We start from the raw sequence: 17,818 nt of genomic DNA, 5'->3' as shown, positions 1-17,818 counted from the left end.
ACAGATAAAAAAAGATTATCCTGACATATTTTTTTATTTTTATTTTTTTATTAATTACTTATTACCATAGTTCATAGCCTATGTAATATGGCTGTACTAAACTTGGCTAATTATATAGTTTTATATAGTTTTATTACATTATGTACTATATTATAATTACATTATATTTCTATATTATACAGACAAACAGTTATTTTTCTGCTGAAATTTATTTTTCACTTGGTTGCACATATGAAAAAAAGACATTTTTTTTAAAAAACAAACAAAACAAAGACAAACACTTAAAAAAAATTTGCCTTAAAAAAAAGTCTGTCCTGAAAAAACTTTTTTTTTTCACTGTTTCAATTTTTATTTTCTATTTTGTTTTTATTATTATTTTTTTTTTTGGTTTTCATGTTTTAACAGATTAAAAAAAAAAGATTATCCTGACATATTTTTTTATTTTTATTTGTTTATTTATTACTTATTACCATAGTTCATAGCCTATGTAATATTGCTGTACTAAACTTGGCTAAATATATAGTTTTATATTGTTTTATTACATTATGTACTATATTATAATTACATTATATTTCTATATTATACAGACAAACTTTTTTTATCTGCTGAAATTTATTTTTCAATTGGTTGCACGTATGAAAAAAAGACATTTTTTTAAAAAACAAACAAAACAAAGACAAACACTTAAATAAATTAGCCATACAAAAAAAAAGTCTGTCCTGAAAAAAAAATTTTTTTCACTGTTTCAATTTTTATTTATATTTTATTTTTTTGGTTTTCATGTTTTAACAGATTAAAAAAAAAAGATTATCCTGACATATTTTTTTTGTTTTTATTCATTTATTTATTTATTAATTTATTACTTATTACCATATTTCATAGCCTATGTAATATGGCTGTACTAAACTTGGCTAAATATATAGTTTTATATTGTTTTATACAATATTATAATTACATTATATTTCTATATTATACAGACAGTTTTTTTCTGCTGACATTTTTTTTCATTTGGTTGCTTGTATGAAGAAATAAAAAATGTATCTGTGAAAACGTGAAAAAGCAAACTTTTTTCATCATTTTTTTTAAAAACAAACAAAAAAAGACAAACACTTAAAAAATTAGCCATACAAAAAAAAAGTCTGTCCTGAAAAACTGTTTAAATTTTTTTTATTTATTTATTTATTTATTTTTTTGGTTTTCATGCTTTCAAGACAAACACTTAAAAAATGAGCCGTACACAAAAACTTTTTTTTCACTGTTTCAATTTTTTTTAATATTTTTTTTCACAAGATTATCCTGACATATATTTTTATTTTTTTTATTTATTTTTTTTTTTACCATTTTTTAAGTTATAAAAATTGACAAACTGACACTGTGGGAGAGTATCAGGGTCACGGGTGGAAAAAAAATGAGAGCAGGAGGTTTGTTTTTCAGGACGCACGTCAAGAAAAAAGTCAAAATGTCGAGAATAAAGTTGACATTTCAAGATTAAAGTCGACCTTTTGAGACGACATCAAACAGCGTCTTGTGTAGACGACTTGGTGAAACTTTTCTTCAGAGTTGACTTTAGTAACAAATAAACAATTTCTCTTTTAGCTCATAAACACAGTGTAGTTGTCAGTATGAGGACTCTGAAGAGATTGTTCCTCTACACACAGAACGTTGCTTAAATTTTCTAGTTAATATTTCATCTTTAGGTCTTTTCTCTAGTAATTCATGATTACTTACTATATATTCCTCCATTATGAAATTTTAGGCAAGTACTTATTAATGATTCATCAATGATCAAGTCGTTCTTGATTCGTACCTCACTTATGATATTACCGACTAATCATTAGCTACTCTATAAAACTGTATTAGGAGTTACTCATTAACTAACACTTAGTTCCTCATTTGTTCCTCATTTGTTCCTCATTTGTTCCCTAGTAACTCTTCAAAATGTCACAATCTTTATTGTAAAGTGTCTCCTCTCTATTTGTCTGTACATATTTCAGTTCTTGTGTTGCTGCAACAACCAAACTTCCTCTCTGGGGATCAATCAGTAGCTTATCTTATGTTATCATTTCTTATCTTATAATCTTTATGAAAACGCACGAGGCCACCCCTAAAGAAAGTGCTCTTTATACTCATTATTTAAAGTGATTTTAAATGTCACATATTCATATAGTACTCCAAAAGAGATGATTGTGGGTTTGCAATTGTATTATTTGTATTAAATATTGGGATACGTCGGCTCCTCAAACCTTTTATTGAAGTAAAAGTAAAACCACAATGTGAAAAACTAAAAGTCCTGCTTTCATAATCTAATTTAAGGAAAAATATTGTCAGCAATTGCATGTGTTTTCCAGCTAATCCAATCTAAGAGGGTATTTTAATAGTTTTAAATCTCAGTACTTTACATCCACCACTGTTTACCCTGTTCATCGTTATCATTTATATGCTGATGATATTTTGTTTTATGTATCTGAATCTGCAAAATTACTCCCGTGAGATTAAAGTAAAGCTTTTTGTAAACCATTCAAGTCATTTTGAAGAAAAAATGTGAATATTCTCAAGTTTTGTTTGTGTTTTTTTAGTCGACTGAATAACTTAATAAGCCGGATGAAACGAGGCACTTGAAGATGTCACCTTGGACTCTGTGAGCCTGTGATGTGACATTTATTAAATTAAATCTCATGTATATCGTCGCTGCTCTCTGTCGTTCTGTTATTCGCCCAACAACTAGAAAACGAAACTATGGAGGAAACAAACCTCATATGTCACACGTTCTCCTTGTTAAGTCTCGCTGGCTTAGTTTAAACATTGACTGCAGAGTTTGGCACGTGGCTCCATTTTTAAGTCTTTTTCTTTCTTTTTTTATTTTTATTTTTACGAGCTCTACTCTTACGTTTTACACCCCATGTTTAGATCTATAAACCGGTCACCACAGTGAGGCTAAATAAGAATCAGGCGACTTTAAAGGTAAAAGTTGTTTTTGGGTTAACGTGAACACACTTTGGATCAACAGCCTCCCTCCTGCTGCTCCCACCCCCTCCTCCCAGTGCTCACAGTGATAATGGTGCAGCACCAGTCAGCTCAGGTATTAGACACACAACACATTGTCAGATTAATTGTGCGATTGTGCTGTAAATATTAAATGTGGTGGACTTACATGTTAATCCCTCTGTCCTCCTCTTGTATAGCTTCCCCTTTGAACGAGTCTCCATTTAATTTAGAAATGGGTTGATTTGTATTTCGTGTTTTAGGGCCGCTGCTCTAAGAAGACAATATTGTAATTACAGTAAGCTTCTTATAAGCTGATACAATTATTGAGGTGGGGAGTTTATATTGTCGCGTGAAAGTGGGACCTTATGCTCTTTTAATTTAGAAAACAACACAACTTTTACCGGGATAAAGACATTTGATCCTCGAGCATATGCCGCGTCTTTGTGGAATGAATTTATGCCAGAGAGCAGCTGGCAATACATTATCACCTTTCTGCTGCTGCAGGGGATTGTGTGTGGAGGCAGGGTGCATCTCATCAGGGCGTCCAGGAGGACCTGAGGTGGAGGAGGCAACGGTACCGATACAAAAATGTAAAAATTAATGATGATTATAATAATTCTTTAATGAAAGTACAGAAGTATTTTAAGCTACATTTACCTGAAGTATTAAAAGTGACTCATTCTGCAAAAAAATAGTAATTGTGACTAATATATTACTTTATATTACATTAGTGGCTCCTCCAAAGAGTCTGAGGGGTCGTGAGATGATTAATAAAGCGGAAGATGACAAAACAAAACATTCTTCTAGCTATAACTGTTGTTTTTTAATTTTTTTGTCTGAAACAGTTATTAAAATGAAACCATGAAACATCTGAAACATGACAAGATTGCTTTTTTTTGTAAACAAGGACCACAAGCCAGAAAGTTTCTGAAAAAAAGTGTTGTATTTTATAAACTTTGACCTGAAACGTACACCTTTTAGATTCAAATCAAATCAGTTTTATTCATACAGCCCAAAATCACAATCACATCGCCTCAGTGGGCTTTAAAATCTGTACAGTGAATGACATCTTCTGTCCTTAGACCCTCGATTCAAGTGAGGAAAAACTTAACACATTGAGAAAAAAATAACTTTTTAATGGGAAAAAACAATGGAAGAGCCGCAGAGGAGGGTTCCCTCTCCCAGGACGGAGCAGCACAGAACAACAAAATCACAATTCACAATTTGCATTGAATATCTGATACAAATTATATAATATATGTGAAGTGTGTGGATCCAGGAGGACGACTGAGCAGGCCGAGGCGTCGCCAAGTGGTGCTCAAGCCGCACGCCTTCCTCTCCACCGTGGTGACCTGGAAGAGGGCAGCGCACACGAGATGATTAGCAGTAAAACAGAGAAGATCAGAGTGAAGAGGCATCAAGTTTTACAGATATACAGATGTGAGGAGATAGTAAAACAGAGGAGAGCAATGATCCAGCAGAGCCCAGGGTATGAAGATCCAGATCCGTCAGTATGTAGTGGTATAGTTTGTATTATTTAGAAGCTGCAAGGTAAATAAAGTTGTAGTGGGGTAAAAAATGACCCTTTAAGAATTGCCTTCAAATTGTAGTGGAGTCTAAAAGTATACTTGAGTAAATATACTTGCTGTTGACCATGAACAACATGTTTAACCTGGTGGGAACTCAAGACAAATCTCTGCAGCTACTCGTCTGTTAAATGCTGCGTTCAGGGGACGTGGAGAGCAGAGGACGGCCAGATGTTCCTGTGCTCCATGTGAAGGTCAGACCCGCCAGTCTAATGTCAGTGACTGTGGTACTGATCGAGGGCAGATGTTCGCAGGGTTATCCATTCCATATGGCTGCCACTCGTCCGCGGGCCTTTTCACAGCACAGCTCTTGTAAACACGCTTTATTTCGCTGTTGTCTTTTTTTTTCCGCCCCTGTAAAACATGTCCTAAATCCAATCACCTAGTCGCTCTAAAGGGGATGATGTTGATGAATGGGAATGTGTAGTGGTTGTAGTGACCTATAAGCCCCTACTGAGATTACAGGCAGGCGACCAGCCAGCCGGGCCTGTCCAGGGCACCAGGAAACAGCTAGAGCTTAAAGAGGGATTGTTTAGATAGACAATGGTGTCTACCTGGTTTTAATCCCCCGCTCAGAAAGAGTTCAGGGGATTGGCAGAGTTTAATAAATGAAAGTGCTCCTATAATCAGGATTTGCCAAAGTGCCCCTTTGTGTTAATCGGACATTTTTTACAGCATGGTTTTTGACATCTGCCACAGCAGGTGGTGTTAACCCCTCGATGCCCCCCAGCTGTGTGCAGTGTACGTTTACAACGGACCCTAATGCAGAGAAATGCACTGAAGAGCACGTGACGTAAACAATAACACAGAGGATGAACATGGTATACATGCACACACATCAAGTGTTTCTTTTCGTCCAAAATTTTAAAAAATCAGTCGATGAAGACTTGTTTTAAAACGTAAAAAGCAGCCCAAGAAAAGAATACAGCTCACCCGGCGTAATTTAAGTCTTCAAGTCAAAATGATTTGAAAAGGCACTTTTTACACCCTGAATGTGTGATTGCGGTCGTGCCGACGCTTTTAGCTTATTAGCTAAAGTAAAGACTCGGCTTTAAAAGGTTGTACATTAAGTCTTTTCATAAATTTGGGATCTTGGGGCTTCTGGAGACTTGGATTACGCCAGCTGTGTGGAGCCATTTTATGTTTCTTCTTCAGTTATTTTTTAACGTTTTAAAACAAGTCCCCATCTACTTCAGCTGTTTGGGAGGACGCTGCAACGCTGTTTTTTTTCTGTGCAGCTCCAGAAATGTTTGCTGGACTACGAAACTACGAAAATGAGGATGAGTAGATAATGACTACATTTTCAGATTCTGGGTGAATTCACATGCTCGTCGGATGCTCCCATTTTCCGAATTGGGAAGTCATTCTTCCAACTTCCAGCATATTAGAGCAAGCAGAATAATCTGATATGTTCAGAAAATTACATCACTTCACTGTAATGTGGCCTTTAAAACCAGGAACAGACACTTATGTCATATCACAATACAAAATCTAAGACTTTATATAGTCTCACATCACGATAACAAAATGATATGGATGTATTCTTGAGAGCATCAGATATCTACCAGACAGCAGCCCGACCTGCCTCAATACAACATCACATACCTGACAATAATCTATGGGATGTATCGGGCCTGAAGCGTCACGCAGCCACAGCTAACTGTGGCACAACCTCATTACTTACTTAGTGAAGGCTAATAGAACACGGATGTGTAATTATTTCATTGCTAAAGTAGAAAGCTGCATTTTAATAATTAAAAGTCCAGCGTATCAGCCATGAAGCATAATAAAATTGTTTTAAAATCGAGGATTACACGAGTAAATCCCGACGGGCCAGATGTGAGGGCGGGAGGGGCCGCTGCATTCTGGGACCAGATTAAACAGAAAATCCCACCGGACCGACCGCACTGTCTTTTCTCTGCAGCTTAGAGGCTTGTGTGGACTCAACATGCTGTAATCCACCGATTAGCTGATATAATCACCTGTAAATACACCTTGGCCACGATGTTACTGCGGGACATCAGGCCCTGCCTCTGCCCTGCATGTGTGCCGGACACTTTGTTATCAGGTCGGGTCAGATTTGAGCTCATCTGAACTTTCTGGGAACCAGAAGCAGACGGTCGGACCAGACAGACAGCTGGACAAGGTATGTGATCTGACTGAGTTCCCAGAAAACTGAACTGAGCAGATGAACGCTGTTAAACTCCAAGTAACCCTGAATAATTCCACAATGAGTGCTTCGAAACAGCAATTTGTTACTTTAGGCACATATTTAGTATTTATAAGCGGTTTATAAACATTTAAGTACATTTCTAAATATTTATTAATGTATTTATCAACAATTTAAACTCTGTGAGCACGCTTAATCTGAGACTGGTGTATAAACAGATAATCAGTAACGATATAGTAAATTATGCAATAATAACAAATATGTCTTCATTGGAAGAGTTATTGACAGATACTGTACATTAATAAACACCATTTATCAAATGTCCATATACTGCTTAGAGATGATAAATGTGGAGGACTGAAACTGCCAAAATCAAATATATATGTCACTCAATAAATGAATGTCATTAAATGCAAGAAAATGAATAAATAAATATCGAGCATTAAGTTGTTTATTTATGACACACTTTGGATGGCAGACATTTTTTTGTCAAGAGACAAATTTTTTTTTTCTTTTTTCAAGTGACACATCTTTTTAGAATATTTTTTTTCTTGTTTGAAACTGAAAAAAGTCTTTTTCCAGGATTTTTTTTATTTTCATGTGAAAACAATGTTTCAGAATTTTTTTTTTTTTGAGTGAAAAAATATTTTTGGCAGGATAAAAAAGTTCCTTAATTTTTTCCTCTGTCTGTGAAAAAAGTTTTGTCATGAGCTTTTTTGTGAAACCGAGTTAATTTTTTTTTGTTCAGGAAAATTTGTTTCATTTTTTTCTGTCTGTGAAACCAAGTGAAACATTTTTTTTCAGGATTTTTATTTTTCATGTGAAAAAAAGTTTCTCTCAAGAGAAATTTTCTTCTTTTTTTTCATGTGGAAATTTTTTTTCAGGTTTTTTTTCATGAGTGAAATTTTTTTTTTGTCAGATAAAAAGGTCCTTAACTTTTTCCTCTGTCTGTGAAAACATTTGAAACTGAGTGAAAAAAAGTTTTGTCATGACAACGTTTTTGTGAAACTGAGTGAATTTTTTATTTCTTTTTTTGTTCAGGAAAATTTGTTTGTGTTTTTCATGTGTGAAACAAAGTGAAAATAATTTCTCTGGCAGGATAAAAAAATTCCTTTTTTTTCCATCTGTGAAAATGTGTGACACCGAGTAAAAAAGTTTTTTCAGGAGGATTGTTGTTTCATGTCTGAAACTAAGAGAAAAAAGTTTTCACATTTTTTTTTGACAGGATAAAAAAAACATGTCTGTGAAAACGTGAAACTGAGTGAAATTTTTTTCAGGATTTTCCCTTTTTTTCATGTTTGAAACTGAGTGAAAAAAATCTTTTGCAAGAAAACTTTTTTTTCCAGGAATTTTCTTTTTTTCATGAGTGAAAAAAAAAAAATCTGATTTTTTTTAAAAAAAGTTTTGTTCAGATAACTTTTTTTTTTATGTCTGAAACTAGGTGATTTTTTTTCCAGGATTTTTTCTTTTTGTTTCATGTGTGAAACTGAGTGAAAAAAGTTTTTTAAGGAGAACATTTTTTTTGGAAGAAGAAAAAGTTCCTTCATTTTTAAATTTATTTATTTATTTATTTTTTTGCCATCTGTGAAAGTGAAACTTTTTTTAAGAGAATTTTTATTTTTCATGTGAAAAAAGTTTCTTTCAAGAGAAATTTTCTTCTTTTATTTTCATGTGGGAAAATTTTTTTCCAGGTTTTTTTATGAGAAAAAAGTTTTCACATTCTTTTTGACAGGATAAAAAAAATCTTTTTTCGAAAACATGTGAAACTGAGTGAAATTTTTTTTCAGGATTTTTCCTTTTTTTCCATGTGTGAAACCAACTGAAACATTTTTTCAGGATAATTTTTTTTTCATGTTTGAAACTGAGTGAAAAAAAATATTTTTCAAGAAAACTTTTTTCCCAGGAAATTTTTTTTTCATGTGAAAAAATGTTTTCAGAATTTTTTTCATGAATGAAAAAATATTTTTGGCAGGATAAAAAAAGTTCCTAAATTTTTCCCTCTATCTGTGAAAACGTGAAACTGAGCGAAACAACTTTTTTCATGTGTGAAACTGAGTGAAACATTTTTTTCAAGAGAACTTTTTTCTTCCAGGAAAATTTGTTTGTTATTATTCATGTGTGAAACAGTGAAAAAAAAGTTTTGGTAGAAGAAAAAGTTCCTTCATTTTTTTTTTTTTTTTTTTTTTTTTTTTGCCATCTGTGAAAATATGTGAATAAAAGATAAAACCAGGAGAATTTTCTTTTTTCATGTATAAAACTGAGTGAAAAGAATATTTTTGGCAGCATAAAAAATTATTTAATTTTAAGTGAAAATTTTAAACTAAGTGAAAAAAAAAGTTTCAAGACAACTTTTTTCCGGGAATTTTCTTTTTTTCATGTGAAAAAAAAAATTCAGAATTTTTTTCATGAATCATAACATTCGGTGGAGGTTGGATATAGTGTAGGAAGATCGCATGTCACGAGTGTGCCTGGGTGATTTTCTGTTGTTCTTGTCCTGAATACTGAGTGAAAAAAGTTTTTTTAAGGAGAACTGGTTTGTTTGTCATGTGATTCAAAGTGAAAAAACAGTTTCTGGGAGAATTTTTACTGAGCTGTGAAAAATATTTTTGACAGGAATAAATAAAAGATTTTCTCCTGATTTTGTTTTTTTAAGAGTAACAGGAAAAAGGAAAACATTTTTCTGTCTGTGAAACCAAGTGAAACATTTTTTTTCTGTGTGAAACTGAGTAAAAAAAAAATTTCAGGAGTTTTCCTTTTTTTCATATGTGAAACCAAGTGAAACTTTTTTTAGGAGATTTTTTATTTTTCATGTGAAAAAAGTTTCTTTCAAGAGAAATTTTCTTCTTTTATTTTCATGGGGGAAAAAAATTTTCACATTCTTTTTGACAGGCTAAAAAAATCTTTTTTTGAAAACGTGAAACTGAGTGAATTTTTTTTCAGGATTTTTCCTTTTTTTCATGTGTGAAACCAACTGAAACATTTTTTAGGATATTTTTTTTTCATGTTTGAAACTGAGAGAAAAAAATCTTTTTCAAGAAAACTTTTTTTTTTTCATGTGAAAAAATGTTTTCAGATTTTTTTTCATGAATAAAATTTTTTTTTTGGCAGGATAAAAAAGTTCCTAATTTTTTCCCTCTGTCTGTGAAAACGTGAAACTGAGCAAAACAACTTTTTTCATGGGGACATTTTTTTTTCATGTGTGAAAGAGAGTGAAACATTTTTTTCAAGAAAACTTTTTTCTTCCAGGAAAATTTGTTTGTTATTATTCATGTGTGAAACATCAAAAAAAAAGTTTTGGTAGAAGAAAAAGTTCCTTCATTTTTTAATTTTAATTTTTTTTTTTTTTTTTTGCCATCTGTGAAAATATGTGAATAAAAGATAAAACCAGGAGAATTTTATTTTTTCATGTGTAAAACTGAGTGAAAACAATATTTTTGGCAGGATAAAAAATTATTTAATTTTAAGTGAAAATGTTAAACTGAGTGAAAAAAAAATTTCAAGAAAACTTTTTTTCCAGGAATTTTCTTTTGTTCATGTGAAATTTTTTTTTTTTTTTCATGAGTGAAAAAAGTTTCGTTCAAGAGAACTTTTTTTTTTATGTCTGAAACTAGGTGATTTTTTTCAGGATTTTTTCTTTTTGTTTCATGTGTGAAACTGAGTGAAAAAAGTTTTTTTAAGGAGAACATTTTTTTGTCATGTGAGATACAAAGTGAAAAAACATTTTCTGGGAGAATTTTTTTCATGAGTGGAAAAATATTTTTGACAGGATATAAAAAAGATTTTCTCCTGATTTTGTTTTTTTGAAAGTAACAGATTAACCTGATGTTTTGCTTTTCTTTGGATTGTGGGAGGAAGCTGGAGCACCCAGAGAGAACCACGGAGAACATGCAAACCCCAGCGTAGTCTTGAACCGAGGTCTTTTGTGCTGTGGGGCAACAGCACTAACCACTGTGCCACTGTGCCATCCAGCTTGTGTTTAAATAGGACAAAAAGCCTTCATGCTTTCAACCAGGAGAGTTTTAATTTCTCTGTGTACACTAAACCCAAGATACATCTGTTATGTGTTGGCAGGTTATGTAACATCAATGTCATGTCTTTCTTTTGGTGAGGAATGTAACATAATTAAAACAATTAAACAACAATACAAGTTAATGCCTTTATTTTATTTTTAACACAATTTCTGGTGTATTTAATGATAGAGTCATTTTATTTAGTTTTCATTTTGGTGCTTTCAGTTTCACCATAGAAACACTGATTTTGATGATCAGACATATGCTGAATATCAGATTCTTTATTTCTGCCACTTACACATTAGTGCATCAGTCATAATATCAGTGTCGTAAAAAGATCATGTTGAACATAAATGTGGGCATTGATTCATTTCTAAAATATGACCTAATGAAGCAGAAATATCAAATTATGTCACACTTTTTTAATTATTTATTTTATGTTCAGTGTCATTTTGGTGCATTGTATGGCATATTCATTAATACATGTATTTGTTAACCGATTGCTAATCAAATAAATTAATAAAAAAATAACATGCAACTTGTGTTCATGAAATCTGCATGTAGTTTAACTAAAAGTACAATATTTGCCTCCAAAATTGACAGTACTTGAGTAAATGTACTTAGTTACATTACCTCACTGTATTATATACACTATATAATTAAATAAACTCTTACAGGGGTCATCCTGCCACCACATGATTTTCATTTCTTATACATTTTGACAACTTTTTAACTCTTACTTAGGTAAAATATGTGTTCATAGTGAGGTATTGATACTTTAATTTAAGCAAACTCCTGTGCGATGTCACTCGCAGCTCAAAGCCACAGCTCCAGCTTTAACACCGTGACGTCAATGCGACGATGTGATGAATCACGGCCACACGCGGTCACGACCTCTCTGCTGTAACTCTTCTTCACCCTCGAACACGTTCTTTTGCCACCTGCCGTCTGTCTGTCTGCGTTAATGAGAGACGAGAGCGGTACGGCCAGTTCACGTTGTTTTTAATGCCATGCCATCACTCCATTACAACGGATTAAACCATTAACAAAAAAAAAAGAGGGATTGTAAAGTATTTTAGCCTTTTTATTTTTTTAAGACACTTTAAAGTCATTCCTGAAAGAGGAAAACACATGATTTTGGTTCGTAGCACATTCATGCCTGGCAAATTATTAAGACTACATCCACAGAAAAAAATGTACAAATCATGGAAGCAAACAATATAAACAATATCTTATATATAAAACATAGCAGGCATAATAAATATTACACATAAACAAAAAAAAAACTAAAAGTAAACAGAGTTAACCTAGTTTGGTTTGGGCGATGTTTGGAGTAAGGTTATAAATCACTGATCTGAAAAGCTGAATGTGAATGTTAAGTTTCTGTGACGCTTTTTTCATTTTTATTTCAATAAATCTCCTGGAAGAAAAACTAAAGCCAGCTCTGCAGATTCACTCAGAACATATCCAACCCAAACCTTTTTTTCTTAAATCTCTTACTAGTGTTACAAACACAGAGAAAAACAGGCAAGTGTCTCTTTTTTTTTGTTTTTTTTTTGTGCACTTGTGTTTTTTTTTAATACATGTCGGCCTCAAGAGGGAGCGGTGTGCTCGAGCCATAATACATATAGTGCAGGACGTTTCCTCAAAACACCTGTTTGTCAGCCACGTTCAGTCACTGTTGTTGTTTTATTTTTCAGGAAAATCAACTCATCTTCTCGTTAGTTTCACAAACCAAATGTCGTTAGTTCACCCAAGATTAACAGTGAAGAAGGAAGCTGTTCCGAGAAAACGTGATGGGCTGTTTTTTGGGACCTTTGGGTGCACGTTTTTGTTTTTGTTTTTGTTGTTGGGGGGGAATCTAGCGGCTACTCGGGTCTTCCATCTTTGGCTGCATTAGCGTATTCACAGGAGATGGGAGATCAGTTTTGGTTCAGTCAGGAATCGAGGACCGTGTGTCATTCAAAAACACGCACATTCACTCACATCCACACACACACACATACACACATCTGTACACGAGCAAACAGCAAACAATAAATTCAAATTCATTGCGTGACTGTAAATGTAAATTCACTCCTTAGTGATTCTTCTACTTAACATAGATAACTGTGCAATTTTAATTTTTTTTTCTTTTCTTGAAGCAAACCAGGAGTAGTACAAATATTAAGAGGACGTCCTCGTGTAGAGATTTTCAAGACTCCGTGTCCCTCTTCTTCTTGACTCGATGGAGACGGAGAAGATGCAGGATTCAGCTCCACCTCCTCTCCTCCGGGGGGGGGGGAGGCAAACTCCAACCCTCCCCACCACAGGTCCACCTTAATGTCCCCGGCCCCTCCATTATGCTACTTCCGTTGCAAAGTGCAATCAGCTAATGTTCCTCTCTGCCTCTCCCTTCCATTGGAGTAAAATTGTGAAACCAATGCAACAGCAAAGAAAAAAAAGAAAAAAAAAAAAAAGTTGTTATTGTCCAAATGCAAAAAATGGTTTAATCAGTGTCCAGAACGCATCAGGAAGGGAGAGGGCAGCGAGAGACAGAGAGTGCATTTGTGTCTCGACAAATTCAGTCCATCGAAGCAAAACAAAGTGTTGTTCCTTATTAGGCCCCACACGCCACCGATCAGCTGTTTGGAAGAAGTGGTTATACCTCCCTGCAAAAGACAGAACAGACAATAACATTAATACACACATTCTCTAACATGAAATAATCATATATCTACAACCAAATCCAATATATGTTTCTTCAAATTAAAGGCATGAAATGAGAAATGTACGCTAAATATGATGCTACAGCCAGTTAGCTTAGCTTAGCGCAAGTGTATCTCCGCCCTAAAGGTGACAAAATCCACTAAAGATCACTAATTAACATTTTATATCTAATTAGTTTCACCCTCAAAGACCTGGACAGCCGGCGATGGCTAACAACAGCTATTGTTCTAAAATGTTTAATGACTTTTGTACCTCTGATCCTGTCGATATGCTTTAAAAACTAGCGTAAAGTAAAGTGTCTCTGCTTTTCAGCTGTGTCTTGTTTGGGTATTCGGGGACTCCGTATTGAACACGATTACACCGTCACATTCTGCATGATCGATTTTCAAGAAAACCTGCCAAGTTTCTTCCTCTGCTTTTGTGTTTCATGTTCAATGGATAATATATTTTTTCTGAAAAAAAGTCACTTTTGCTTCAATGTCCTCTGTCGTGATTTAAAAACCTTTCTATTTACTTTTCTGGACGCTGTAAATAGAATTTAACACCATCATCAAGTGGCTGTAAAGTGCTTAGAAAGGTCGGGCAGGGCAAGGGCAGGAAAAAACAACATAAATACAGGAGAGTCAGGTGCACAAAGTACTTATTACACAGAACGTCATCACGTTTTTTCTAGGCTGGGCACAGAGACTTCCCGGAGCTTCAGTTCAAACAAACACGATGCAGCATGTCAAAGGATGGCTGAGCGATTCTGAAGAAAAACAGTTGATTGTTGAGTCTCTTTCCCAGAAAGTTGGTATTTGAAAGACTCAACAATCAACTATTTTTTCTCCAGAATCGCTCACCGTGCCTTTCATCAGTGAGCTTAAAAGATGCTGGAAGTGGGATTAGCTCTGAGGCTAAACAGAGTTGGCGGTTGCTTCATATTTTCTGTACAGACATGAGAGTGGAAGTGATCTTCTCATCTAACTTTGCAACAAAACTACAAGTCGGCTCTCAAACTGTGGAACTATTCCTTTAAATCTAGTCGTCTGGTATGACTCAAGTGATGACTTACGATGCAGTGAGTGTGGAGTTGAGGACCAGAGTGGTGCGTATCCTGTACAGCTGAGCCAGGGTCAGCTTCTTGTGCTGCTGAGCCGGTGATTTCCTCTTTTTGGGCGCCACTTCCCCTGAATCACCGCCGGCTGTTGACTCGTTCTTCCTCTCGACGCAGGCAGATGGAGCCGTTTCCCCGTCCGAGCCGTTGCTTTGAGACTCGTTGCTCTCACGTGGTCCAGCCGGCGCCGTGTGGCTGTGAATGGCCTCCGCCCTCCTCAGGGTGGCAGATAGTTTGTTGGCGGGCAGGCTGACGCTCAGGCAGTCGTCAGACTGGTCGAGGTCGCTGGAGAGCAGCTCCAAGCAGTTTAGGCTCAGCTCCGACAGGCTCCGGCTGTGTGGCAACGCCGTCGTGTCCATGTTCCTACAGTTTGATTGGTCCTGCTCCTCAGAGCTCAGTGAGTGTGCGTGAGATACGGGGGTTTTACCGTGGAGGCGCTGCAGCAGATTGTCCTCAGAGCGGGATAAGGTCAGAGAGGAGAGCCTCTGGAGGCAGTTGAGTCGTGGCTGAACGTGAGGCCGCCGGCGAGGTTTACAGGACTGGATTACTGACAGCTGGGACCCCAGCGAGGCAGCATCCTCCTCTTCCTCTTCTTCTTCTTCTACCTCCTCGATTCCTGCCTCTTCCTGCTCGGCCTCCTCGCCCTCCCTGTCTCCCTCCTCCTCCTCCGTCTCCTCTCCTTCACTCTGGTTGGGATGTGGATGAAGTTCTCTCAGGAGGGACTCAGGCGAGAGGGTACCGTAGGCGCTGTCCATAGAGAGAGATCGACACTGGGGGTCCAGCTCCTCGCCGTCGGGCCCCGTCTCCTGATCGCACTCAGAGTAAACAATGGAGGGAACTCTGAAGGGGCTCGTGGACTGAGGCTGCTGGACCTCAGAGCTCTCAGAAAGAGGAGCCACATCAGAGTCTGTTTTAGTGGTTCCCCCGAGGTTCATGTTGGGGGATGGAGGCTCTGATTGTTCGCCTGGTTCGTCGATGTCCATCACTGACAGGGTCTCAGTGGAGCCATCCGATTGACTGAAAGGAGAGGTGTGGTTGGTTAATTACATAATTAGGTTTGTCTGGTGTAATTTGCCATTTTTTAACGACTACACTCATTTTTCGTCTTTAAATTATTAGTATATTAGATCTTAGTTGTGTATTTTAGTACCTTGAGTTCTGCTGGTCTTTGTGCCTCAGGCATGGGGAGCTCGTAGTGGAGTTGCTGCTCTCATCTTCCTCCTCCTCTTCTTCCTCACCCACCGTACACCTCTTCAGATTGTTCTGCTGCCGGAGCACCTCCTCAGTGCGGAGCCTCTGGAGCTGGTTCTGCAGGTACAATCAAAGAGCCACATAAAAAAAAAACTCTGTCTCTGCTCCTCGTGTTAAACATTTAACAAGATACGGAGCGTCTCTCCAACCTGGACATTGCAGATTGCATCGATCCAGCTTCGCCCCTGGGTGGCGCTGTTGGCTTGGAAAGTGTAGGCTGCCACTGCACTCTTAAACTCGTTGAGGTAGATGAGGATGAACGAACCTGCAGAGACAAAAGACACCAAAACTCAGGTTCAGCTGGAGAAAAGGCATCAGCGTTTTAATCCGGTTTCATGACTGCATTCAGATCTTTTAGTAGAAATCTAAATTATTCTAAAATCTTAGAGGTCAGAAAGCAATTCATCAAGTTAAATGTTGAATATTTGCTGGTTGTGGCTTCTCAAATGTGAAAATTTCCTGCTTTTCTCCGTATTAAATTAGGACTTTTTGATTATATTTGAAAGACTTTACGATTGTGATGAGGTTCACAATTAGTGGGAGTGATCATTTTTGAAAAAAAATTATATTTTCACTAAAAAAACTATTAAAAATCCTGTTAATGTGACATTTGTTGGGGTCTGTACCAAACAAACATGTTTTCATACATAAACAAGTTTGATAAGATATCAATTAATTGCATTATATTATTATGAATTGAAAGTTTTTCAACTCTCAGACATAATTAGCAATTTCAATTTATAATGTATCATGTCTCAGTTATGAAAATGATCAGTAGTTGCTCCATCTGAACACTCACCAGGGTCTTTGAGCTCCTTGCAGACGACGTTGTGAATGAGGAGAGGCTGGCGGATGATCTTAACTTTCTCCACTCGTTTCACTGGCTTGGTAATTAGCAGCAGGTCAGTGAACAGCACACAGTAGACTTCCATCTACAGAGGAAAATAAACTCATCTCAGGTCTGACAGAAACACTTTTTTGTTCAACCGTTTTATGTGAAATGTGAGGCGACGGTGGCGCGAACGTGAGAAACCAGATGTTGAGCATCAAGATAAAAGCTCATCGTGTGTTTACAAGCAGTCGTGTGAATCGCTCGTACCCTACTGTCTTTGCCCTCTTTCATCCTCAGCGCTCCCTCCAGATGCAGCTGTCGGATCTCCTCCGGTGACGTTCCTCTCATGGGAGCCATCAGGTCGAAGCGGTTGTACTCTTTGAGGATCTGAGGGGGGGAAAAGATAAGAGCGTGAAGCCGACTCTTACATCGAGTGTGGTGTCGGAGCTGGGAAGGCAATCGAGCCTCATAAACACGATTCTTACCTTCTCCACTTCTTCACTGCTGCCCTCTACAGCCTCGTAGGAGTCAATACGAGCAGAAATGGTGGTGAGCTTCTGTTGGTCCTGACGCTGTCGCATCTGGGAGTCCACGCTGTTAATGAAGCCCTCTACAGCAGCCACCTTGAGGAGGAAACACACAGAAATACACTCCTGTTAATCATTTTTTGAAAAATTAGGAAAAACGGCATACGTTATACATTTTCCTACATCCTCACCATGCTGTTGACGATGTCGCGGGCCGACGGCTCATCCGTCTTCTTGAGAATGCTCTTCAGTAGGAGTGGGTACTTGGTCAGTCTCTGGTGAGGCTTCGCCACCATGTCTGCCAGCTTCAGACGGTTACACTGCTTGTGCGTCTCTCCCCACTGGATCGAGCCAGACAAAGACAGGAAATGAAACGTTTTAGGAGCCAGAAAATCTCAAAAAAACTAATCAGGACTGTATCAACACATGGCGTACTGTAGGTGTCGGGGATGAGAACTGACCGTGACGTAGGTCCTGAAGAGCTCGTTGTCCCTGAGAAGCGTGCGCATGTACTCCATGCAGCCCTCCTCCTCCATGCAGTAACGGATGTAGGGCTGGAACCTGGAGCCGAACTGAACACGAAAACATAAACAAAGACATGCGTCAGAGTTATTACTAACATCGTCACGAGGGAAAACATATTTACTTCTGC

At 36.7% G+C, this 17,818-nt stretch overlaps 1 protein-coding gene across 5 annotated transcripts in view; it reads right to left on the bottom strand.

The window, feature by feature from the left end:
- Positions 1 to 11,814: 11,814 nt before the first annotated feature.
- plekhg5b (pleckstrin homology domain containing, family G (with RhoGef domain) member 5b) overlaps positions 11,815 to 17,818 on the bottom strand; it is a 72,617-nt gene continuing 66,613 nt past the window's right edge. For all 5 annotated transcript variants that reach the window (XM_073469557.1, XM_073469558.1, XM_073469561.1 and 2 more), the window contains 9 exons: positions 17,628 to 17,738; positions 17,358 to 17,507; positions 17,125 to 17,262; positions 16,907 to 17,026; positions 16,607 to 16,739; positions 15,957 to 16,072; positions 15,707 to 15,864; positions 14,515 to 15,573; positions 11,815 to 13,402 (listed from right to left, as the gene is read on the bottom strand). In XM_073469557.1, the coding sequence (XP_073325658.1) occupies positions 13,393 to 13,402; positions 14,515 to 15,573; positions 15,707 to 15,864; positions 15,957 to 16,072; positions 16,607 to 16,739; positions 16,907 to 17,026; positions 17,125 to 17,262; positions 17,358 to 17,507; positions 17,628 to 17,738 (1,995 nt within the window). In that variant the 3' untranslated portion in view covers positions 11,815 to 13,392. The remainder of the gene's footprint in view (positions 13,403 to 14,514; positions 15,574 to 15,706; positions 15,865 to 15,956; positions 16,073 to 16,606; positions 16,740 to 16,906; positions 17,027 to 17,124; positions 17,263 to 17,357; positions 17,508 to 17,627; positions 17,739 to 17,818) is intronic.

Source organism: Pagrus major, chromosome 7, assembly GCF_040436345.1.
Source record: "Pagrus major chromosome 7, Pma_NU_1.0".
Classification (NCBI taxonomy): domain Eukaryota; kingdom Metazoa; phylum Chordata; class Actinopteri; order Spariformes; family Sparidae; genus Pagrus; species Pagrus major.
The sequence above is the reverse complement of the archived record's forward strand: the minus strand, read 5'-3'. Positions and strand labels throughout refer to the sequence as shown.